Raw genomic sequence first — 24,590 nt, forward strand, 5'->3', positions numbered from 1 at the left:
AGTTTTGGCTGCACTTCAGCCCCACGCTCCTGATCTTTGGGCACGTGGTGCGGAGGGGGGGGTGGGCCGGGAGGAGGGGCTCCTCGTTGCTGTGCGCCTGGGCCTGGCCAAGGTGGCAATTCACAGGTCCAGGCTGTTGGGGGGGGGGGGGGTTCCGTCTGCCTTTATTGCCTGCCCCTCTGCCGCGGTTACGCTCGCAGCCGGGTGTCCCTGGAGAAGGAGCATACGGTGTCCGCTGGTTCGCTTGAGGCCTTTCGCGACTGGTGGGCACTGCAGGGGACTGGAGTGCATCATCGATGCCAAGGTGGAATTTTAATTCGAGTTTTGTATTTTTAATAAAGTTATTTACTTAAAAATGTATACAAGGGGGGGGGCCTGAGAAATAAAGGCCCCCCCCCCCCTCGACATAAAATACATAAAAGGGGCCTGGGGTATAAAGGCCACCTTCAATTAAAAAAAATGGGGTAGGTACAGAGTAAAGCTCCCTAAAAAAAAGGGTAAAATTCAGAACAACGCTCCTTCGCTTGTCAATGCGGCTCAGTAGGTAGCATTCTCACCTCTGAATCAGAACATTGTGGCAACCAGGGCCTATAATTTAGGCTGTCACTCCCAGTGCAGTGCTGATGGAGTGCTGCACTGTCCAAAGTGCTGTCTTTTGGATGAGAGGTTAAACCGAGGCCTCACCTGCCCTCTTGGGTGGAAGAAAGAGAAAGACTTGCAGTTACATAGCGCTTTTCACCATCAGCGGACCCTTTACAATGAAGTATTTTTGAAGTGTATTTCCCATTTCCCGACTACATACTCTCATTGGAAAGCACAGCATTCGTTTTCACGTGTACGCTGACACCACCCAGATCTACCCCGCCACCACTTCTCTAGACTCCTCCGCTGGTTCTAAATTATCAGACTGCTTATCCAACACCCAGCGCTGGATGAGCAGAAATTTCCTCCAATTAAATATTGGGAAGACCGAAGCCGTTGTTTGCAATCCCTGCTCCAGACTGTTCCCTAGCTACTGACTCTATCCCTCCCCCTGGCAACACTTTGAGATTAAGCCAGTCTGTTCACAAACTTGGTGTCACATCTGACCCCAGCTTCCGACCACATGTCCACGCCATCGCTAAGATCGTCTATTTCCACCTCCATAACATCACCAGACTTTATCCCTGTCTCAGTTCATCTGCTGCTGAAACATTCATTCGTACCTTCATTACCTGCAGACTTGACTAGTCCAGTGCATTCCTGGCTGGTCTCCCACATTCTACTCTCCATAAACTTGAGGTCATCCAAAACTGCTGCCTGTGTCTGAACTCACACCAAGTCCCGTTCCCCTATCACCCCTGTGCTCGCTGACCTACATTGGCTCCCTTGATTTTAAAATTCTCGTCCTTCTTTTCAAATCCCTCCATGGCCTCACTACCCCTCCCTATCTCTGTAATCTCCTTCCAGCCCCTCACATCCCTCCAAACTATTCAGCGTTCCTCTAATTCTGGCCTCTTGTGCATCCCTGATTTTAATCCCACCACCATTGGTGGCCACGCCTTCAGTTGCCCAGGCCCCAAGCCCTGGAATACCCTCCCAACACCTCCATACCTCGCTTTCCTCCTTTAAGACACTCCTTGAAACCTGCCTCTTTGGCCAAGCTGTTAGTCATCTGCCTGAAAGATCTCCTTATGTGGCTCAGTGTCAGACATCGTTTTATAATGCACCTGTAAAGCCTGGGGATGTTTTATTACTTTAAAAGTGCTACATAAATATAAGTTGTTGTTGCGTAGTCACTGTGGTAATGTAGGACATGCAGCAGCCAAGTTGTGCACAGCAAGATCCCACAGGAAGCCATGTGATAATGACCAAATTAATCAGTTCTTGTGACGTTAGTTGAGGGGTGAATATTGGGCAGGACACCAGGGAAAAACCTCCTCTGTTCTTCGAAATATTGCCGTGGGACCTTTTGCATCCACACGAGCAGGCAGACGGGGCCTTGGTTTAACATCTGACTGAAAGACAGCACTTCCAACAGTATCGGGCTCACTCAGTACTGCAGTGGAGTGTCAGTCTTGATCTTTTGTGCTGAAGCCCTGGAGCGGAACCTGAACGAGGAACCTTGCGACTCAGGGACAAGACTCACAGCTGACATTCCAAGGTGGATGTATAAGATCCCATCGTATTGTTTGCAGAAGAATAGGGGGGGAATACCCCTGGTGTCCTGGCTAATATTTATTCCTCATCCAACACCAAAACACAGACGATCTGATCATTCTCATGTTGCTGTTTGTGGGAGTTTGCTGTGCACCCAATGGCTATCATGTTTCCTATATTACTTTGGGATGTCCTGCGGTTCTGAAAGTATTTTTCCTTGCTCTAAGCTATTCCAAAAGTCAAGAACAGCAGGGGTTAATTACAGAATTAAGCTCCCTGCACACTGGACCCATGAAACACTCCCAGGGGAGGGTACAGAGTGGGTTACACAAGAGTTAAAAAAAACACTCGACGTTGCTCCAATATTTTGCCTCAGCTCCAACCCCCGAGAGGTTCCCCTTCCTGAACCAGTCTCTCATTTTCATTTCCCAGGCACGCCATCTGACCGATAGCAAGATGCTGCGTTTGTCCACACCTACAGACCACAGGTCTGGCAATAATAGTGTTCTGGTTTACCAGCGTCCCGTCGCCTGAAGCAGACATCGGAAGCTATTTTAGGATCAGCCCATAACACAGAGATGAATTCCAGAGGATTAGACGGCACTCACAATCCAGTGTCGTTTCAAAGGCCATTGTTTCTTCAAACGGTGCTGGTCACAATGATTTAATCTTCACCGTTTACACAGATACTGAACTTATCCACAAACCTTTTATTAGAAACACAAGAGGATTTGTTACAAAAAAACATATGCACAGTATTTATAAAATTATATCAAAAATAGCCTCTTTAATAAAATGCTGCATTGGAGAGCTTAGAAGTGGGACACCCGTGTATATAATAGTAATAAATATATTAAAACATGAACACTCTTATCTGACTGCAGCCTGTGTGCTGGAGGTCAGGGCCCTACTCTTGCCCAAGAGTTGAAAATTCCAATGTTGTGTCATCCTCAAGTGGGGATCTTCCTTCTGGAAGCCTGGCAGTGATAGAGAGTTCAGCAGAGCAGTGGACGACAAATGTTTGAATTTGCCAATTATTGTCAGGCACTGGTTTTAGTGGCAATAATGGCGAGTTGCTTCTTCCTGCTCCTGTGGCTATTGGGTTACCTGAGAGCTGTGCTCACAGGCCAGAAGGAGAGTATACCCGATCATCTATCTAACTGAATAACTGTTGATGCTGTGTGATTTAGTGTCGGGGGTTAAGGCTTATGGTTGGAGTAAATGTTTGGGGTTTGGGCCATTCAGCCCATTGTGTCTGTGCTGGCTCGTTGGTAGAGCAATCCAATTAGTCCCATTCCCTTTGCTCTTTCCCCATTGCCTTGCAATTTTTTTTTTACCCTTCAAGTATTTATCCAAATTCCTTTTGAAAGTTACTATTGAATTTGCTTCCCCCACCCTTTCAGGCAGCGCATTCCAGATCACAACAACTCGCTGTGTACATTTATTTCCGTTAAACACACCACTGGTTCTTTCGCCAATCACCTTAGCTCTGTGTCCTCTGGTTAACGCCACTGGAAACAGTTTCTACTTATTTACTCGATCAAAAACATTTGTGATTTTGAACACCGCTAACAAACCTCCTCTTAACCTTTCCTGCTCTAAGGATAACAATCCCAGCTTCTCCAGTCACTCCACCTAAAAGAAGTTCCTCATCCCTGGTACAATTCGAGTAAATCTCTGCACCCTCTTCCTAATGTGTGGTGCCTGGAATTAAACATAATACTCCAGCTGGGGGCTCGAAAGTGTTTTATAAAGGATGAGCATAACATCCGTGCTTTTGTACTTCTATTTGTCAAACTAAGGGTCCTCTATGCCTTTTTACAAGCCTTCTCAATTTATCCTGTGTACATACATTCCCAAGTCTCCATATTGTTCACCCCCTTCAAAATTGTACCATTTAGTTATATTGACTCTCTTCGGTCTTCTGACCAAAATGTATCATTTCACACTTATCTCCGTTAAATTTCATCCACTACCCTCTGCCCATTGCCAGTCTGATGTTCTCCTGAGGTCCGCTACAATCCTCCTCACTGTTCACTACACTTCTGAGTTTCATGTCATCTACAGACTTTGAAATTGCGTCCTGCATCCAAGTCCAGATCATTACAATATGTCAAAAAGAGGGGACATCACTGTCTACTGCCCTCCAGTCTGAAAAGCCACCTTTCACCACTACTCTCAGCTTTATGTCCCTTAGCCAATTTTGTATCAACACAGCCAGTGCTCTTTTCTGGGTATCATGGGGTTAGGGTGAAGGTTCAGGGCATAGTTTAGGGTTAGGGTATGATTAAGGTTAAGGTGAAGCTTTAGATTGGGGTCAGGGTTAAAAACACATCCAATTCCAGTGTTCTTTGGCAAATGCATTTCCTTATTCTTGCTGTGCTGCTCCTTGGCCATGAAACGGCACTGTTGTACATCCTTTGGGTCTATTATTGACGCGATCCCTCATGTTTAATGACACACATCATTATCTCTAGGAAATCTCTGCGGGTCCCTTGTGTACAATAACTATCCCCCTCAGAATTACACAAGGTCTGCTTCATTAAAGAAAAAACATTTAAAATATAAGATCAAGATCGTCCTTGGTGAAACACTGATAAGACAAGGAAGTTTCAGCCCTTGCCTGGACCCGAAGCTCTGGAATTCCCTCCTTAAACCTCTCCACTTCTCTTTCCTTCTTTAAGATGCTCCCTAAAACCGACCTCTTTGACCAAGCTTTTGATCATCTGTCTTAATACCTCCTTACACGGCTCAGTGTCAAATTTTGTTTGATAATACTCCAGTGAAGTGCCTTGGGATGGTTTACTACATAAAAGGGACTTATATAAATACAAGGTGTTATTGATTCAGGACTGGGAACAAACACACAACCTTCTAACTCATGGACAAGAGTGCTATCCACTAAACCCCAACTGATGCCTGCCACACACACGAATGTGCAGCTGAGACAGGACTGTTGGAGCTCACCTGCCCAGTCGGCTCTACATCTCAAACCACTTTCTCTTCTCCCTTTGGTTTGCCCGTTCCATCCATCTCCATTCACTTCCCAGGCAATCTTGCATTCATCTCCCTCTGTGTGAGCTAAATCTCAAAATTACCCTGACTCGCAATGCCCTGCATGAAGGAGAAGCAAAGTGAGGAAAAGGGGAGAATCTTTGCTGTACTCTTAATGATGGCGAGGAGGCTAGGATTGTCTCCATCCGTACACTGGGGTATTTTCTGCCTGTACTGTGCGTCTGGTCGACAGCAACAGGCCGATTGGGAATTATTTTTCCAGTAAAATAAGAGCAAAATACTACGGATGCTGGAACTCTGGACTGAGAACAGAAAGTGCCGGAAATACTCAGCAAGTCTGGCAGCATCTGTGGAGAGGGAAACAGAGTTAACGTTTCAGGTCTGTGTCCCTTCATCAGAACTGGCAAAGGTTAGAAATGTAATAGTCTTTGAACAAGTGAAAGGGGGGAGGGGGGAAGAAGAACATGAGGGAAGCTCTGTGATAGGATGGAGGGGGGTGAGATGAAATGACAGAGATGTCATGGAACAGAATGTAAATGGAGTGCGAAATAGTTGTAGTGAAAGACAAAGCACGAGTTCAGAGAGAGTGCTAATGGCAGAATAATGAACAGCTCTGCCTGAAAGCAAAAACATGAAAAACAAGTTTAAGACTGGCACATGGTTAAAAAATAAATAATTAAACAAGAGAAAATATATTTTAAAAAATACAATGGAGCTCATGGTCTGAAGTTGTTGAACTCAATGTTGAGTCCAGAAGGTTGTAGAGTGCCTAATTGGAGAATGAGGTGCTGTTCCTCGAGCTTGCTTTAAGCTTCATTAGAACACTGCAGCAGGCCAAGGAGAGAAACGTGGGCATGGGAGCAGGGTGGTAAATTAAAAATGGCAAGCAACCGGAAGCTCGGGGTCATGCGTGCGGCCTAAGTAGAGGTGTTCCACCCCACCAGCCTCCACGTCCAAAAGATCATCCTCCGCCACCTCCAGCGTGATGCCACCAACAAACGCATCTTCCCCTCCCCTCACCTATCAGCATTCAAAGGGACCGTTCCCTCCGCGACACCCTGGTCCACTCCTCCATCACCCCCAACACCTCATCACCTTCCCACAGCACTTTCCCATGCAATCGCAGGAGGTGGAATACCTGCCCTTTTACCTCCCCCTCTCCTCATCATCCAAGGCCCCAAACACACCTTCCAGGTGAAGCAGCGATTTACTTGTATTTCTTTCAATTTAGTATACTGTACTCGCTGGTCACAATGTGGTTGCCTCTACACTGGGGAGACCAAACGCAGACTGGTTGACCATTTGCGGAACACATCTTCTCATTCCGAAAGCATGATCCCGAGCTTCCGGTTGCTAGCCACTTAAATTCACCACCCTGTTCCCGTGCCCTTTTCTGTCCTTGGCCTGAGGTTTCAGTGAACTTCAACACAAGCTCGAGGAACAGCACCTCATCTTCTGAGTAGGCACTTTACAGCCCTCTGCACTCAATATCGAGTTCAATAATTTCAGACCATGAGCCCCATTATTTATGTATTTATTTATTTATTATTTTTTATATATTTTCTCTCTTTTAATTATTTTTAACCATGTGCTAGTCTTAAACTTATTTTTCATGTTTTTGCTTTCAGGCACAGCTATTCATTATTCTGCCATTAGCACTCTCTCTGGACTCAGGCTTTGTCTTTCAGCACAACTTTTTTTTTAGTTTTACTTTGTATTTTTTATTTTCATTTCATTTCATTTTAGTTTGTTTCATCTTTACACTTTTTTTTTTAACCATGTGTCTGCCCACTTTTTTTTTCATGTTTGTGCTTTTGGCTAGGGCTTTCATTATTCTGTCAGGTAACACCCTCTCTGCACTAATGCTTTGTCTTTCACCACACCATTAACACACTCTTTGTCTTGGCCTTTGCCCCCATGATCTCCTTGTCAGTTATTCTCTGTGACCCTCTGTCCTACCAACACCTTCCCATTTGTTCTCTTTTGCCCCACCCCCACTTTATTTGCTTAAAACCTATTACATTTCTAACCTTTGCCAGTTCTGATGAAAGGTCACTGACCTGAAACGTCAACTCTGCTTCTCTCTCCATAGATGCTGCCAGACCTGCTGAGTATTTCCAGCACTTTTTGAATTTATTTCAGATTTCCAGCATCTGCAGTATTTTGCTTTTATTTCATATAACTATTTCACACTCCATTTACATTCTGTTCCATGACATCGCTGTCATTTAATCTCTCCCCCCCACCATCCTATCACAGACCTTCCCTCATGTTCTTCTTCCCCCCTTCCCCACTTTCACTTGCTCAACGACTGTTACATTTCTAACTTTTGCCAGTTCTGATGAAGGGTCACAGACCTGAAGCGTTAACTCTGTTTCTCTCTACACAGATGCTGCCAGACCTGGGCAATGAGGAGCTTTTTATGTTGTCTGGTGCAACATAAATGAGAAGCGTGGAGTTCAGTTGGTTGAAGATCTCAAACAGGTTTATTGAGCAGCTAAACTATTATATACAATTCAGAGCTAACTATTTAAATTTCCGGGACTTCCTGTTCTCATTTATTTTTTCCAGTGTTCATCTCACCCACTCGCTCCTGAAGGCTTTCACACTGGGCTGGGTTCTACGTGGGCTGGGTACCCCTTTCAGTACCACGCCCAAACCACCATGCGAGAATCCAGGCTGGGAATGTTGGCGGGTTGTTCAACTGTAGGGGCATCACAGCCAAGCCTAATTTTGTCCTCACTCGAGCCCACACATAAACACTTTGCAGTGGGCGTCACCAGCACTGATGAGAAGCAGCGCCCCCTGGATAACTCCTCCCTCATGCACTCAGAGGTGTTGAAGCCATTCGCAGTACCATGCACGTACACAGCCCCACTCCAGTCGCGATCGGACCATGTATGAACCCCAAGACCCTCTTGTGGTTCGGCACTGGAGAGGAAATGCCCAAGGGATAACCTTACAGAAATGTAGAAGAGAGTGCGTTAGTGGTGTGGAAGCAGGAAGTGGCTTTGAATTATACTGCGAGAGGGGAAAAGGGGACGCAAGGACAATGTAATAAAAGGCAAATTTAGGAATTATATCAGAAACTTACCCTCATCAAATTGCAGTTAGCACTGGGAATGGACTCCCAGAGAGAGCAGTGGAGGTGACAACCTGGGAATCTTTGAGGAAAGAACAGGATTGGATGAGTGGAGATGGGCTGAACGGCCTTCCCAATCTCTAACTAACTCACATTGCTGTGGGTGATGCATTTGAGCCGTCTTGGACTCGATGGGTCAAATGGCCTCCAGCTGTGCCATAAATGACTCTACTTACTAACTGAGGCGCAGGTCGGGTTGGAGGGGAGGCTACAAATGATCTTAATCTTTCTCTTCAGTTCTACTTTGGTGTTGTCAAGTATTTGAGTTTCAGTATCGGGCTCAGCCACACTCCCAAAAGAGCTCCCCCTTACTGCACTGGCGTGAACATTATCCCTTTCCCCACACACTGGCCGTGCCATGGGCATTGGCGAATAGAGAACAGGTTCCCAAATCCTTGCTGGTTCCATGAGGTGACCCGGCGCCCGATCTGAATGGGTTTTGAGGCTCGGCGCTCTTACTGTCAACACCAGGCAGGAGGTCTCTGGGTCTCTGGGTGGAGGGTGATGTGCAAAGAGATCTCCATCTGTCTCAGTTTGGTTTGGAGCCCGGATTCCAGAAGGTGAAACCCAACTTGACGTAGCATTATGTGGTGATAAAATGTGACGTGACATAATGTGACCCCCCCTCCCCACTGCTCTGATCTAGTGCCCTCACTACATGTGACAAGAGGCTGGCACATCCAACAGACAGTGTTCCCCTACACAGGCGCAAATTGTGAATGTGTTCCCACTCGTAAAGCTACTGCATTAATCACTTTCTCTCTCTCTTTTACCCACTGTTTATTCAGACACCAACCCGTGGCCATTACCCACAATTCACAGGCGGTCACGTGACTTCTCCCCCCACCCCCTCCCCTCGCCCAGAGGTGCAGCCTAGGAAGTGGGGCTGATGATCCCGTTTGACCAATCAGATTGATTGGAATGCGGCGAGGAGCTCGACCATTGGTCGGGGGACTGGGGAGAAGGCGTCAGGAATGGGTGGTGCCCTTGGCGATGGGGATGGACGTCCGTTTCCGGTGGCGATGGGTAGCTGTGCTGGGATGGCGGGGTTGGGTACAGGCTGGTTGCTGCGGTGACGGGCTGCTCATGGATGGTCGGCAATGAGGCAGGGTAATGGTTTTGGTTTTCACCTGATGATGCTCCCTCCTGGGGCGGGTTCCCGACACCCATGGCTGCTGGCCTAGGGAGGTCCGATTGGTTGCACGTCAACCCGTCCTGGCTGCCACCGCCGCTCGGAGTGGGTGCGGATGGCTGGTACTGAGTGTGCTGACGGCCAGTTAGCAGCGTCTGTTGGGCGCTTCCACACTCCGGCCCCTCGGGCTCGGCACTCTTCACCGCCTGCCAATTGTCCTGCTGCCCCGGGTAATGGCCTAGCTGCCAGGGCTGATTGCACCCACCCTGCATCTCCCTCTCCACCTGCGGCTGGTGGCCTGGCACGTACCCGTGCCCCACGTCCGGCACCAGGAGCTGACATGCGCCAATCAGGCACGGCCTCTTGGCATAGGTTTGGTGAGGTGCACTCTGCCCACTCAGTAGCCGGTGGCTCAGGTTTGGCACCATGTGGCTGTACAATGGATGCATGCCGATATTGTGGCCGCTGTTCAGGCTGGCTCGGGAACCATGGTAGTGCCCATCCATTGAATGCACCGGACAGGAAGGGGGCAGGAAGGGTGCAGTTTGATAGGAGGAGGGCCGTGCCTGGGGGATGTATAGGGAATGATTTAAGTCGATCTGGGGGGGCAGGGACATGTCCCGTAGGCCACCAGTCCCGTGGCATGGTGACACCCCATCGCTGGCCCTGGCATCTGCGCCCTCTTTCAGGCAGCCTGGCCCCCGGGGGCCCTGCCTCCTCCCCTTCTTGGGGGGCTTGAGGGGAGGGAAGGGTGAGGAGGGGGTGATGGATGGGTCACACGCCAGGCTATGGTCGTCGAGGAGCTGGACGATGTCATGGTGCTTGCGCTCGTTGGCGATGGCGCGGGGCAGCCGGCTCATGTGATCGGGCATCTCCCGGTTGGCCAGGTGCTCCAGCAGAACCTTCGCCGTCTCGTAGCTCCCCTCTCGGGCGGCGATGAACAGCGGCGTCTCCTCCTGTGGGGAAAAAGACGGGCAAGATTATGCAGGCAAGGCACCAGGATTCTACCAGTCAGTCACCGCGAATCACCACCATCGACACAATCGGTGTCTCACCAGATAAACTCTGTGCTCAGCAATATGAGGGAAACCAGTGCTGGGAAGGATAGAACTATTCATCTCAAACACTCCCAGGACAGGGACATCCCGGATTAGATACAGAGTAAAGCTCCCTCTACACTGTCCCATCAAACACTCCCAGGTCAGTTTAAATGGTTGAGAGCTCTTTTTCCAAGTGCTGACACTCCAGCTGTGTCCTCTGTCAGTCTGTGTCTGTTAGAACAAACTGTCTTCAACTAAAAGCCAGTTCAAAATTGAATTGGAACAAATGTATCACTTGATACCCACTCCCAGCTGTATCTATGGTAACGAGAATGCACCCTTTGAATTGCAGTTTCTAAATGGCTGTTTATGAGGCAACAAAAATGCACCTTCCTATAACTCCTAAGGCTTGCCTGTTCTTAAAGCAATACTGATCCCCAGCAAACCTTAAAGGCAAATGTTCATCCTGGAGTTTAGTTACTAGTGGTGTACCGCAAGGATCTGTTTTGGGGCCACTGCTGTTTGTCATTTTTATAAATGACCTGGATGAGGGTGTAGAAGGGTGGGTTAGTAAATTTGCGGATGACACGAAGGTCGGTGGAGTTGTGGATAGTGCCGAAGGATGTTGTAGGTTACAGAGGGACATAGATAGGCTGCAGAGCTGGGCTGAGAGATGGCAAATGGAGTTTAATGCGGAAAAGTGTGAGGTGATTCACTTTGGAAGGAGTAACAGGAATGCAGAGTACTGGGCTAATGGGAAGATTCTTGGTAGTATAGATGAGCAGAGAGATCTTGGTGTCCAGGTACATAAATCCCTGAAAGTTGCCACCCAGGTTAACAGGGCTGTTAAGAAGGCATATGGTGTGTTAGCTTTTATTAGTAGGGGGATCGAGTTTCGGAGCCACGAGGTCATGCTGCAGCTGTACAAAACTCTGGTGCGGCCGCACCTGGAGTATTGCGTGCAGTTCTGGTCACCGCATTATAGGAAGGATGTGGAAGCTTTGGAAAGGGTGCAGAGGAGATTTACTAGGATGTTGCCTGGTATGGAGGGAAGGTCTTACGAGGAAAGGCTGAGGGACTTGAGGTTGTTTTCGTTGGAGAGAAGGAGGAGGAGAGGTGACTTAATAGAGACATATAAGATAATCAGACGGTTAGATAGGGTGGATAGTGAGAGTCTTTTTCCTCGGATGGTGATGGCAAACACGAGGGGACATAGCTTTAAGTTGAGGGGTGATAGATATAGGACAGATGTTAGAGGTAGTTTCTTTACTCAGAGAGTAGTAGGGGGGTGGAACGCCCTGCCTGCAACAGTAGTGGACTCGCCAACTTTAAGGGCATTTAAGTGGTCATTGGATAGACATATGGATGAAAATGGAATAGTGTAGGTCAGATGGTTTCACAGGTCGGCGCAACATCGAGGGCCGAAGGGCCTGTACTGCACTGTAATGTTAATGTAATAATGTTTAATGACAGGTACAACACAGGTTAGATACAGTGTAAAGCTCCCTCTACACTGTCCCATCAAATACTCCCAGGCCAGGTACAGCACGGGTTAGACCGGGCCGTCGGGGAGTCCGTCCTCCCCAATTGCCTGCCCCTCTTCTGCGGGTACGTTTGCACCCGGGTGTCCCTGGAGAAGGAGCATGCGGTGTCCGCCGGTACGCTTGAGGCTTTCCGCGACCGGTGGGCACTGCAGAGACTGGAGTACCTTTGACATGAAGATAACCATAGCCAGCCTCACCATCAACAGAAGCAGGGGATCTCACCGCAGATTTCACAATCTCTCAGTCCTCAGGGAAGGGAGATACGCGGTGAGCTTTCTGCAGGAAACCCACACCGTTCCAGGAGACGAAGCCACCTGGCTCCTGGAGTGGCAGGGTGGGGTCTACATGAGTCACCTCACCCCTATTTCTCGTGGGGTGGCTATCTTGTTGGCCCCGACTTTTCAGCTGGAGATCTTGGGCGTCAAGGAGCTAGTGCCGGGCCACTTGCTCCACCTCGCCGTTCGCCTGGGTAGCGTGTCGCTCCACTTTGTGAACGTGTACGCGCCCAGACCTGGCGCGTTGCAAGCGCGCTTCTTTGAAGAAGTGTCCGCTCTCTTGAGCTCCATCGATAGCGGCGAGTGCATCGTCCTCGGGGGGGATTTTAACTGCACCCTCGAGGTGGGGGATCGCTCCGGTCCCCAGCGCGGCCAAGCGTCGGTGGAGAAGTCAAGGGGACTGATCAGCTCCCTTAACTTGGTGGACGTCTGGCGGAATCTCCATCCCGACTCCAGCGCCTTCACGTGGAGGTCTGGAGGAGGGGGGTCGCGAATCGACCGCCTCTACATTTCGCAGGCGTACGTCTCCCACGTCTCGGCGGCCTCCATGCGGCTGGTGCCGTGCTCGGACCACCGCCTGGTGTGGACGGAGTTCACTCCGCTCCGCACGCGGGCGGGATCCGCGTACTGGCACTTTAACAACCGGCTGCTGGAGGACGAGGGATTTCGGGACTTGTTCTGTCGATTCTGGGCCGACTGGAGAAGGAAGCAGGGGGTCTTCCCCTCCTTGAGGCTATGGTGGGATGTGGGCAAGACTCACATCCGCATCTTCTGTCAGGAGTACGCGAAGGGGTCGACCAAGAGGCGGGAAGCCGAGATCGGGCGCCTAGAGAGGGAGGTGCTCGACTTGGAGTCCCGCCTCGGTCATGCCGTCGTGGACCCGGCCCAGTGGCAGGCGTCCAAAGAGAAGAAGGGCTCGCTGAGGGATCTGCAGCTCATAGGGTCCCGAGGCGCGTACGTGAGGTCACGGATCCAGATTCTGGAAGATTTGGACCGCGCCTCACCCTTCTTCTACTCGCTGGAAAAATGGCGGGGGGTCCGTAAGCAGCTCGTTGAGCTGCTGGTCGACGACGGATCCTCCATCATGGAGGGAATGGGCCTCCTGGTCCGTACTTGTTACAGTGCGTTGTTCTCTCCGGATCCGTCCAGCGCGGATGCGCGCAGAGTTTTATGGGAGGACTTGCCGCAGTTCAGCCCGGAGGGCACCGAAGGGTTGGAGGCTCCGCTCACGTTGGCGGAGCTGACTGGCGCCCTCTACCAGCTCTCGAGGGGCAAATCCCCAGGGCTGGACGGGTTGACCGTGGAGTTCCTCAGGGCATTCCGGGACGGCCTGGGGGACGATTACGCGCGGGTCCTGGGGGAAAGCCTGGCGACCGGGGAGATGCCCCTCTCGTGGCGCAGGGTGGTCATCGTCCTGCTGCCGATGAGGGGCGATCTCCGCCTGCTTACAAACTGCCGCCCGGTCTCCCTCCTCAGCACAGATTATAAGATCTTTGCCCGGGCTATGTCTACCCACCTGGGCTCCGTGCTGGCCCACATGATCCACCCCGACCAGTCCTACACGGTCCCGGGCCGGTCCATCCAGGACAACATCCACCTGGTCCGGGACCTGATCCATCTTTCCCAGAGGACTGGTCAGTCGGTCGCCTTTCTCTCCCTCGATCAGGAGAAGGCGTTCGACAGGGTGGATCACGAATATCTTTTCGGGACTCTGCGCGCTTTCGGACTCGGGCCGCATTTCGTGGCCCGGGTCCGACTTATATACTCCGCCGCAGAGTGTCTAGTCAAGGTTAACGGGTCCTTGACGGCACCCCTTCGCTTTGGGAGAGGAGTGCGTCAGGGATGCCCCATGTCCGGCCAATTGTACACCATCTGCGTGGAGCCCTTCCTGTGCCTGCTTCGCAGGAGGTTGACGGGATTGGCTCTGCGTGAGCTGGCCATGCGGGTCGTCCTCTCGGCTTACGCTGACGACATGCTCCTCGCGGTCACAGATCCCGTTGACTTGCGGAGGATGCGCATCTGCCAGCAGACCTTTTCTGCCGCATCCTCCGCGAGGAACAATTGGGAGAAATGTTCCGGACTCCTGGTGGGTCAGTGGCGGGTGGACTCCCTGCCGGAGGAGATGACACCTTTTGAGTGGAGCACCACGCACCTCCTCTATCTGGGAGTCCACCTTAGCCCCGCTGAGGAAGCCTGGCCGGCAAACTGGCAGGAGTTGGAAACGAAAGTCACCGCTTGGCTGGGGCGCTGGACAGGACTGCTCCGAGTGCTTACCTACAGGGGCTGAGCGCTGGTCATAAACCAACTGGTGGCCTCCATGTTGTGGTACTGGTTGGTCACTTTGTCCCCGCCCCCTGCATTTGCCAACAAGATCCAGAAGAAACTCGTCGATTTCTTCTGGGGCAAGGGGGAACACTGGGTCTCTGCCGTGGTCCTGAGTCTCCCGATCGAGGAAGGCGGTCAGTCGCTGGTGTGCGTCCGCACCCAGGCTGCGACTCTCCGCCTTCAGACCCTGCAGAGATACCTGTACGTCGAGCGTCCTCCTAGATGGTGTGCGCTGGCGACGTATTTTTTCCGCCAGTGTCACTGCCTTCAAGACAACACGCAGTTCCCGGTGGAGTCCGTTAGTCGCGCCTCTCTGAGGGAGTTGCCTGTCTTTTACCGGGATCTATTCCGAGTCTGGAACATGGTCGTCTCCAGTCAGGGCGCTCCCCCGCCGGCGGAGGAGAGCATCTCGGCTGCCCGGGCGGCCGACTCTGGGGACGATCCGGTGGGCGGAGGAGTAGCCGAAACCCCTGGGACGCCCCTCACTGCGGGTGGTGAGGGGGCTCGGGAGTGCGGAGCGATGCCGGCCAAGCTGATCCCCGCTCGGCCGGAACTGCTCATCGGACCCAGGCCACGAAACCCTCCTCGGGAGCCGGTCCCGCACAACCCGAGCCGCCTCTCGGAAATGCCCTCCGTGCCATTCCAATCGGCGCGGAGGGGTTTCCTGTACGGGCTGCTCCTGCACACTCTCCACTTCCTCGCCCTCGTCAGCCGGCCGGACACGCCCTGGCGGTCCACGTTGCCATCTGGCGGTGAGGGGAAACCCCGATGGAGGTCTCTCTACGCGGGAGTCTTCCCCCTTTATATCGGGGACCTAGGGTGGAGGGTGTTGCATAGGGCAGTCCCGTGCAATAGGCTTTTAAGTAGGTTCACGGACTCCCAGGCCGCCTGTACTTTCTGCGGCCTGGACGAGTCCGTGTTCCACATATATACGGAGTGTGCGAGGTTGCAGCCCCTCTTTGAGTATCTGAAGGGGCTGCTCCTCAAGTTCTGGCTGCACTTCAGTCCTACGCTCCTGATCTTTGGGCACTCGGTGCGGAGGGGCTTGGGCCGGGAGGAGGATCGCCTCGTCGGTCTGCTCCTGGGCCTGGCCAAGGTGGCAATTCACAGGTCCAGGCTGCGGGCCGTCGGGGGGTCCGTCCTCCCCGATTGCCTGCCCCTCTTCCGCGGTTACGTTCGTGCCCGGGTGTCCCTGGAGAAGGAGCATGCAGTGTCCGCCGGTACGCTTGAGGCCTTCCGCGACCGGTGGGCACCGCAGGGACTGGAGTGCATTGTCTATGCCGAGAATGGCATCTTAATTTCAGTTTTTTGATTATTTATCTGGTGTTAATAAAGTTATTTTAAAAATGTAAATATGTATATAAAGGGGGCCTGAGGAATAAAGGCCCCCTCGACATGAAAAATATAAAAGGGGCCTGGGGTATAAAGGCCACCTTTAGAAAAAAAAAACAGGGTTAGCTACAGAGTAAAACTCCCTCTACACTGTCCCATCAAACACTCCCAGGACAGGTACGTGTCGGGAAAGAATCTTCCCTCTCACTGTGGCCATGTTGGACACTTGTTTGGAATGACGGCTGTAAACTATCCCCCAATATCCCCTGGGGAAGGTGTTTTCTCAGCACACGTCCTGCCCTGACCAGCATCCTTACCTTGTTGTCCTGCATGTCCTTGTTGGCCCCGTTTTGCAGGAGGGTGATGACTGCGTCCACGTTATTCACAGCGGCTGCCCAATGCAGAGCCGATTTACCTGAGGGAACAGAGGGATAGGAAATGTCAGGAGGTCCGCGACTTTCAGCTGGTTTTCACCGAGCTCTGCTGATTACAGAATGTCCAGTGTCCAATTGCAAATAACAGCTGGGCACCTTGGGTCATCCCTCCTGCTGGAGACTAGTTCTCCATTAACCCACCACCCCCGGGCACACACTGTCCAGTGTGACTCACTGTCAATGGGCAGAAGATGGTTAAAGGGTTAATTCTCCACTCGGCACACACTGTCCAGTGACTCACTGTCAATGGGCAGAGGATGGTTAAAGGGTTAATTCTCCACTGGGCACACACTGTCCAGTGACTCACTGTCAATGGGCAGAGGATGGTCAAAGGATTAATTCTCCACTGGGCACACACTGTCCAGTGTCTCACTGTCAATGGGCAGAGGATGGTTAAAGGGTTAATTCTCCACTGGGCACACACTGTCCAGTGACTCACTGTCAATGGGCAGAGGATGGTTAAAGGGTTAATTCTCCACTCGGCACACACTGTCCAGTGACTCACTGTCAATGGGCAGAGGATGGTTAAAGGGTTAATTCTCCACTGGGCACACACTGTCCAGTGTCTCATTGTCAATGGGCAGAGGATGGTCAAAGGGTTAATTCTCCACTGGACACACACTGTCCAGTGTCTCATTGTCAATGGGCAGAGGATGGTCAAAGGGTTAATTCTCCACTGGACACACACTGTCCAGCTGTGGCGCAGTGGGTAGCACACTCTCTCCTGAGTCAGAAGGTTGTTGGTGGAAGTCTCACTCTAGGGCGTGAAGGAGTGCCACATTGTTGGAGGTGCTGTCTTTTGGATAGGACATTAGTTTGAGGCCCCATCTGCCCTCTCGGGTGGATATAAAAGATCCCATGGCCTCATTTCGAAGAGCTGTGGAGTTCTCCCCAGTGTCCTGTCCAATATTCCGTTGGCCACTCGTTCCAAGCCTCGCTGTTTCCCACTCCTCGGCCAATCACTCCACGTCGCATTGCCCGAAGAAGCGGCAGGGGTTGGGGAGTGGGCGGGATGGCGGGGAGCAAGCCACCGAAGTGGCAAGGCAGGGAACGGGCGGCGGAGGTGGGGGGGAAAGCAACGAGGGTAAGGGAGAGTGGCTGAGGGAAGGCAGCGGGGATCGAAAGGCAAGCAGGCGGGCGCAGGAGGGAGCAGTGAAGAGAAGCGCGATGGCAGGAGGGAGCGGCGGACTGTTCGGGGGTGACATGGAGGTGGCGATCGCAGCAATTGAGGGGGTTTGGGTTTAATTTGTGTTTGTGATAAATTGAGCAGCGCCATCTTTAATCCTGGCGGTTGCCTGAGATGTTGCAGACAGTGACGTTTCAGTGGAAGAGGCTGCATTGGCGCATGTGCAAGTACAGTGCCACCTAGTGGTTGTGTCATCAACAAACGCAGCCTTACGAGAAGTAGCTCATTGTTTGCAAAGTGCTGAGTTTGTGAAAGGCGCTATATAAATGCAAGCCTCTCTTTCATTAATTGTAACATATTATCATGTCAGACTGTCAATGGAAAGAGGTGAGTGGAAGAGTTAATCCCTTTTCATTTACCGGGTATAGGACCTGACTTTTCATTTGCTGGTTACCTGTGCAACTGATTGACATTGGGTCTGCAGAGCTTTCTCTGAATCCTCTACCACCACTGCTCACCTCTATTTGAAAGGGGAAATTTTAACCTAACCCCTATCCCCTGTTGGGTATCTGATTAAATTGCGTGGAGGTGGGGGAGGGGGAGAGAACGGCAACTTTAATTTTCCATCCCCCCCCCCCAACCCCTGCCGACTTTATTCCACCCAATCCCAAGGGATTCCTGCACTGAGAGTTTGGTAAAAACCAAACCTCCCTTCCCCCGGTATCCCGCTGGCGAATTTGACCATTCTTCCCGCGGTCTCCGAGACCAGGCGACGGAACTCTTTGCCCTAGCTCCGTCTCGCAGCCACTGCCGTACCGTGATTGTCCGCAGCGCTGACGTCAGCGTTGCAGTTTATCAGCTCCTCCACCACGTTGTCAATGGCGAGCCGGGCCGCCAGGATCAGCGGCGTGGTCCCGTCGTGCATCCGCGCATCCACGTCGGTCGACCTGTTGCGCACAAGGATCTGTGGAAGCGAAGGAAGATTAAATCTAGCCACAGTCACAGTGATCAGCTCTCTCAGCACGAGAACTCTTATATCTCCCCACTTTACATTAAAACATCTTGAGTATGGGCTCACTTCCTGTCAAGTGACATCACTTCCGGTTGCCATATTCCTCGGTCACGGCTTCTACCCCGATTTTAGAGATGCCTATGTTATCAGTTAGAATTCCCTATGTAAACAGATCCCAGTAACACTCGTTTCAGGCTGTGGCCAGCAGGTGGCACCATACCGCCAGGCCATCCTGCACCACTGTATTCTTTAATTCTTTCTCAGGATGTGGGCGTCGCTGGCCAGACCAGCATTTATTGCCCATCCCTAATTGCCCTTGAGAAGGTGGTAGTGAGCACCCACAGGGCTGTTAGGAAGGGAGTTCCAGGATTTTGACCCAGCGACAGTGAATGAACAGCGATATAGTTCCAAGTCAGCACGGTGTGTGGCTTGAAGGGGAATTTACAGATGGTGGTGTTCCCATGCATCTGCTACCCTTGTCCTTCTCGGTGGTAGAGGTCACGGGTTTGGAAGGTGCTGTTGAAGGAGTCTTGGTGAGTTGTTGCAGTGCATCTTGTAGATGGTACACACTGCTGTCACTGTGCGTCGGTAGTGGAGGGAGTGAACGTGTAAAATGGTGGATGAGCTTTGACAGTATGGATGGAGTTTTACTCTGTATCTAACCCCATACTGTACTTGCCCTGGGAGTGTTTGATGGGTACAGTGTCGAGGGAGCTTTACTCTGTATCTAACCCCGTACTGTACTTGCCCTGGGAGTGTTTGATGGGTACAGTGTAGAGGGAGCTTTACTCTGTATCTAACCTGTCCTGGGAGTGTTTGATGTCGATACTCGGGTACTAAAGTAGGAAATATCCCATTATATTCGCTAATTATGTGTGTACATCTCTGAGGTAAAGCGCAGCAGGATAGAAATATTCCAGGGATACTGAAACAATGCTAACGGTCACAGCCATGGTGTGTTCTACCTGGAAGACTCCTTGTGCATCTGCTGCCACGGCTGTGTGCAAGGGCGTGCGTCCCGATCTATCCGGGACGTTGGTGTCTGCTCCCATGTCCAGCATGCATTTCGCTGCATCTGCACGGGAGAATCGAGCTGCCAAGTGCAGGGCAGTTTCACCGGTCACGTCTGTCTGGGGATGAAGGCTCGCTCCCTGGCCAATCAGATCCATGATCACGCTGGCTGAGCCTTCCTGCATCTCCGTCTCGGCATAACCGGATTCCAGACCGCCTCCCGGGCACGCAGCCAACATCAGTGGTGTAACGCCATCTGAAACCAATGGGGATAAGTGGAGATGGTCAGAAAAGAGAGAGACCACGGGAAAAAGAGGAAGAGGGAGAAAACGATGGCAACATGTGGTGAGCAGGGGACAGAGAGAGATCCAGAGAAAAGGAGACAGACACAGGTCTGAGGCCTGCGGCAGATTCAGTTGCATCACAGCTGGGAAAACACTGATCCGGCCAGTTTGGAGCAGAGGAAAATCAAAGGGAAAAGTCATGCCTAGGAAGTGGCTGGCACTTTAATAGGGGCATAGGCTGCCACCCTGGGAGTAGGGCATGTTGCCATGAAACCTGGGTGTAGGCCACATCGCCATGGAAGCTGGGAGTAAATTACGTCACCATGGAACATGCGACAGGCCATGTTTTCATGGAACCTGGGAGTAGGTCACATTGCCACCTGGGAATAGGTCACATCACCATGGAAGCTGGGAATAGGTCATGTCGCCAGTGAATCTGAGAGTAGGCCACGTCGCCATGGAAGCTGGGGGTAGGCCAAGCCTCCCTGGAAGTAGGCCACGTCGCCATGGAAGTTGGGAGTAGGCCACATCGCCATGGAACCTGGGAGTAGGCCACGTCGCCAGTGAAGTTGAGAATAGGCCACGTCACCATGGAAGCTGGGAGTAGTTCATACCACCATGGAACCTGGGAGTAGGCCACATCGCCATGGAACCTGGGAGTAGGCCACGTCGCCATGGAACCTGGGAGTAGGCCACGTCGCCAGTGAAGTTGAGAATAGGCCACGCCACCATGGAAGCTGGGAGTAGGCCACGTCGCCATGGAAGCTGGGAGTAGGCCACATCGCCATGGAAGCTGGGAGTAGGCTATGTCGCCATGGAAGCTGGGAGTAGGCCACTGGTTGATTCCCCCTCCTCTCCGTAGCATTGGGACACTGGCTCAAGTCGACGAACCTGGGCCTCTCGCGTCGACATCCACGCTCTCTGTATTCTCCTGTGGTGGGGTCAGTGCGACAGACTGTGGTACGTTGACAACAGCCTTGATGTGTTTCTGGGTCCACTTGCGATGGTCGGGCAGCATCTGGATCTCCTCAGGCTGCGTGCACAAACACATACCATTTAGCTCCAAAAACAGACAAACACTTCCCTCACCCCTTCCCTTGGCTATGTGGGTGTGTGGACATGCAGTCAGGTGGCAGCCCTGGACTTCGTGGGCACGCTCACCTTACAGTCAGAGGTTGTGGCCTCTAGTCCCCACTGCAGTACGAGTGAGGGCTGCACTCTCCGAGGTGCCGTCTTTCCGCTAAGATGTTAAACTGAGGCCCTGTCTGATCACTCAGGTGATTCCATGGCACTACTTTTGAAGAAGAGCAGAGGATTTTTCCCTGGTGTCCTGACTGTTATTTATTCCTCAACCAAGCCCACAGCAGACAGATTATCTGATCATTTATTGTGTTGCTGTTTTTGGGAGTTCGCTGTGTGCAAATTGGCTTCTGCGTTTCCTGTATTATAACTGTGACGACACTTGAAATAGTAATTTAGTGGCTAGAGAGCACCTTGGGGCAGCCCAGGGTTGTGAAAAAGGCACTTTATAAACGTGAGTTCTTTCTTTATCTGCTGCACGCTAGGGAGCAGGAGTGAGGTGCACTGCACATGCCCAGTCAGAGTTTACCTCAGGCCTTAGGCCTGGTCCTGTAGTTCATCCGGAGTGGGTTTGCTTGGCCTTGGTTCAATCTCCTTCAGAAATAATTTGGCGGGGCAGAGAGCTGCTGCTCCTCCGTCGATGGGGCTTCTGAAACTGTCCCAAAACCCCACCTGACGTTTCCTTCCAGCTGTCAGCAAACTCAAGCACGTGTGAAAGACACTGGGAGTCTGGGGTGATGCAGCAGATCTCAACGTGAACAGGAGCTGTGCGGTTTGTAGTACATCTGTGTGTGGCAGCAATTAGATTTAAAGAGTAAACACTCTGACCCTTCATCGAATCGCAACGAAAGAGGCCATTCGGCCCATCGTGCCAGTGACAGCTCTTTGAGAGGGCTATCCCATTAGTCCCACACCCTCACCCCTCTTCCGCTCTTTCCCCAGAGCCCTACAAATGTTTACCCTTCAAGTACTGATCCAATTCCCATTTGAAAGTTGCTACTGAATCTGCTTCCACCGCCCTTTCAGGCAGCGCATTCCAGATCGTCATAACTCACTGAATAAAACAATTCTCCTCAGCACCCTGCCCCCCCCCCCCCCCCCGCAACCCCTTCGGGTTCTTTTGCTCATTATCTTAAATTTGTCACCTCTGGTTACTGACCCTCCTGCCAGTGGAAACAGTTTTGTCTTGTTTACTCTGTCAAAACTCTTCACAATTTTGAACACCCCGATTCCATCTCCCCACAACCATCCCTGCTCCTCCTTACCTTGGACTTCTTGTTGCTGGGCGGACCTTCCACTAAGGAATTCTGATTGTCTTCCTCATCTTCACAGTCAGTTTCCTGGTTCAGGATCCTGGGATTAACAATGTACGGTGAGAAGGCGCACAAACCCAGTCAGAACTTTGCGTCATAACCTTGCCCTTCTCTCTGATTTACCAGGAGTACTACGGTTGGTGTTGGACTATACTTACATCTGGTTTCTACCAAGTTCCAACAACACCTGCCTCTTCCCCCCTCAACTCCCACATCCTCCTCTGCATCTTCATTGTGTGGAATTTGGGAATCACTGCACCAAATGTACTCTAACTCATTCTTTCCCAGGGCATTGAGATAGTGGAATTTGTCCGCTCCCTCAATATCCCCTTCCTCCTCTACACCCAGAATAATATTGATGTGGCACTCTCCCCATTTCCTCTTGCATTCCAAGAATGATACAGATGTGGAACTCCTCATCCTGCCCACCCCAGTCTCGCCTTCCCCCAAATCCCTCAGATTGGCCCAAATATGGAACACACCCCACCCCACTCAGCGCCTTCCTCCAAATCCCGCAAATTGGTCCAGATGTTGTTACGATCGTCTAGTTCGTGGTTTATATTTATATTTTTAGAGGTCACTTTTAGTTTTGGGGAAATTGAATTGGTAGGTGTAAGGTAATTGAAATTCTCAAAAGGTTGCAGGACCACCCAAGATATTTACACTGCCAAGATCTTTCCATGTGTACGTACAGAGACAGAGTTAGAGAGAGGAGAGCCATAAAACAGCAGGTGGTCTCGTTCAGCTGGGGAGCTGAAGTCAGTAAGTCAGTCTTTGCTGGCAATGTGAATTATTCATGTGGGTACCCAGAATCAAAGAGATGTTTTGGACTTGAGGTTAATTAGCTTGAATTTCTATCTGAGACATCCCAGATGTACCATATTACTATAGAGATAGATGATGCAGGGAGATACCTTTTGGTCAGGTGCCCTACCTTTATGCTTTGCTCACAGAAAGTTAGTTGGTGTTGGAAGCTGGACTCAGCGGCAAGGGGCTATCAGGAGCCAAGGGTGCTTTCTGATTCGTAAGAGTTGTGAGCAAGGCCCATTATCAGGTTGGGAAAATCCAGATTTATGAGGTTTTGACAGAGAGCTGGAGGATTCGCCTAGCTGATTGCTAGAGGGAGAATCCCCAAGACATCTCCTACCTCGAAAGATAGCTGGGAAACTAAGGAAACTCGAAGGGAATTCCTGAGAGCTGTGGTATTCTTTGGATTGATACTAGGAGAAGTGAATGAACCTCCAAGATCCTATAAAGTATAGGGGAACTCTTGAGTGAAAGTAAAAGTCAAAGGGGGTGTTCTGTTGAGATTTAAGTTTAAAGTATAAGTGATTACAAAATATAGTGTGACGGAAACCGCACCGGCCAAATGGAAACATATTAATTTTGTCATATGGAACACTACTTGAACTTTTTACTGAACATTGAACATTACTTGTTTAAAAACATCACAGAGCTGAATGGCTGAAAACCTGGTTGCACATTTGCATTCCCAGTGACAGTTGCATAGACAATGGGAGTGCTCCCTGATTCAATTAGCGAGATAGGTTTTATCAACAGTGACGATCCACATCTTGTCTGTGTAAGAGCCAGCACTGCACCCCCACACCCCACTCCCCCCACCGAATGTATCGAGTAAGCTTTGAAGAATCAACAATCCTCCCCAGAAGATGCTGTTTCAAACAAAAAGCTGGTCACATGTCTTACCTGTTGGCCAGACTGGGAACTGTTTGAATTGTGCCTCACTGAAAGGTTTGGGCAGACTGCAATTTGAAGATCAAAGAGAAGGAAGGTCCCTCTCTCTCTCTGTCTCCCTCTCAAACAAAGTCCCAGGCACCCACGGAAGCAGCTTAAGCCTCAAGACAGAGGACCTCTTCAGCCTTCTGGTACCAGAGAAACAAGTTTGAAAGTGTGCACTGGGCCCCAGCGAGAACTGCAAGACTCCAATCAAGGACTTTACAGCAAAAATAAAGACAGTAACTGAATTCCATTTACTACTCCAACCCCCGCCCCCCTTATTCTTTCTCCCCCTCTATCTATTTGCCTGTGTTTATCTTGCATGCATGTTAGCTTTGTTGTGTCACGTATTTTAGTAATTTTAACTGAGTTAGAGTGATAAGGTGAACAAACTTACATCTTTCTTTTTTAAAGTTAAGAAAACATGTCTGATTGGTTCATTTACAATTATAATTAGAGAGCAGTGAGCAAGGACTCACTGAGAGGATAAACTAAAAACATTGTGTTTTAAAAGTTAAACCCTGTTATGGCCAAATCAGGAAATGGGATAGAGGGGAGACTGGGACCCCTTCCTCACCTGGTCGTAACAATAGTGTTAAGTGCTTTAACTCTTGTACAATGTTCAACATGGAGCAGTGCTGATTCATCA

At 50.8% G+C, this 24,590-nt stretch overlaps 1 protein-coding gene across 4 annotated transcripts in view; it reads right to left on the bottom strand.

Annotated features, from left to right (window-relative positions):
* Positions 1–7,506: 7,506 nt before the first annotated feature.
* Positions 7,507–24,590, bottom strand: part of LOC137346178 (neurogenic locus notch homolog protein 1-like) — a 237,142-nt gene continuing 220,058 nt past the window's right edge. For 2 of the 4 annotated variants that reach the window (XM_068009562.1, XM_068009561.1), the window contains 6 exons: positions 22,157–22,244; positions 20,703–20,844; positions 19,482–19,783; positions 18,321–18,468; positions 16,262–16,359; positions 8,026–10,384 (listed from right to left, as the gene is read on the bottom strand). In XM_068009562.1, the coding sequence (XP_067865663.1) occupies positions 9,170–10,384; positions 16,262–16,359; positions 18,321–18,468; positions 19,482–19,783; positions 20,703–20,844; positions 22,157–22,244 (1,993 nt within the window). In that variant the 3' untranslated portion in view covers positions 8,026–9,169. Of the gene's footprint in view, positions 10,385–16,261; positions 16,360–18,320; positions 18,469–19,481; positions 19,784–20,702; positions 20,845–22,156; positions 22,245–24,590 lie in introns of all 4 variants that reach the window. The other 2 variants (XM_068009563.1, XR_010968669.1) reach the window with 2 other exon arrangements.

The sequence above is a fragment of the Heterodontus francisci genome, chromosome 29 (genome assembly GCF_036365525.1).
Source record: "Heterodontus francisci isolate sHetFra1 chromosome 29, sHetFra1.hap1, whole genome shotgun sequence".
Lineage (NCBI taxonomy): Eukaryota > Metazoa > Chordata > Chondrichthyes > Heterodontiformes > Heterodontidae > Heterodontus > Heterodontus francisci.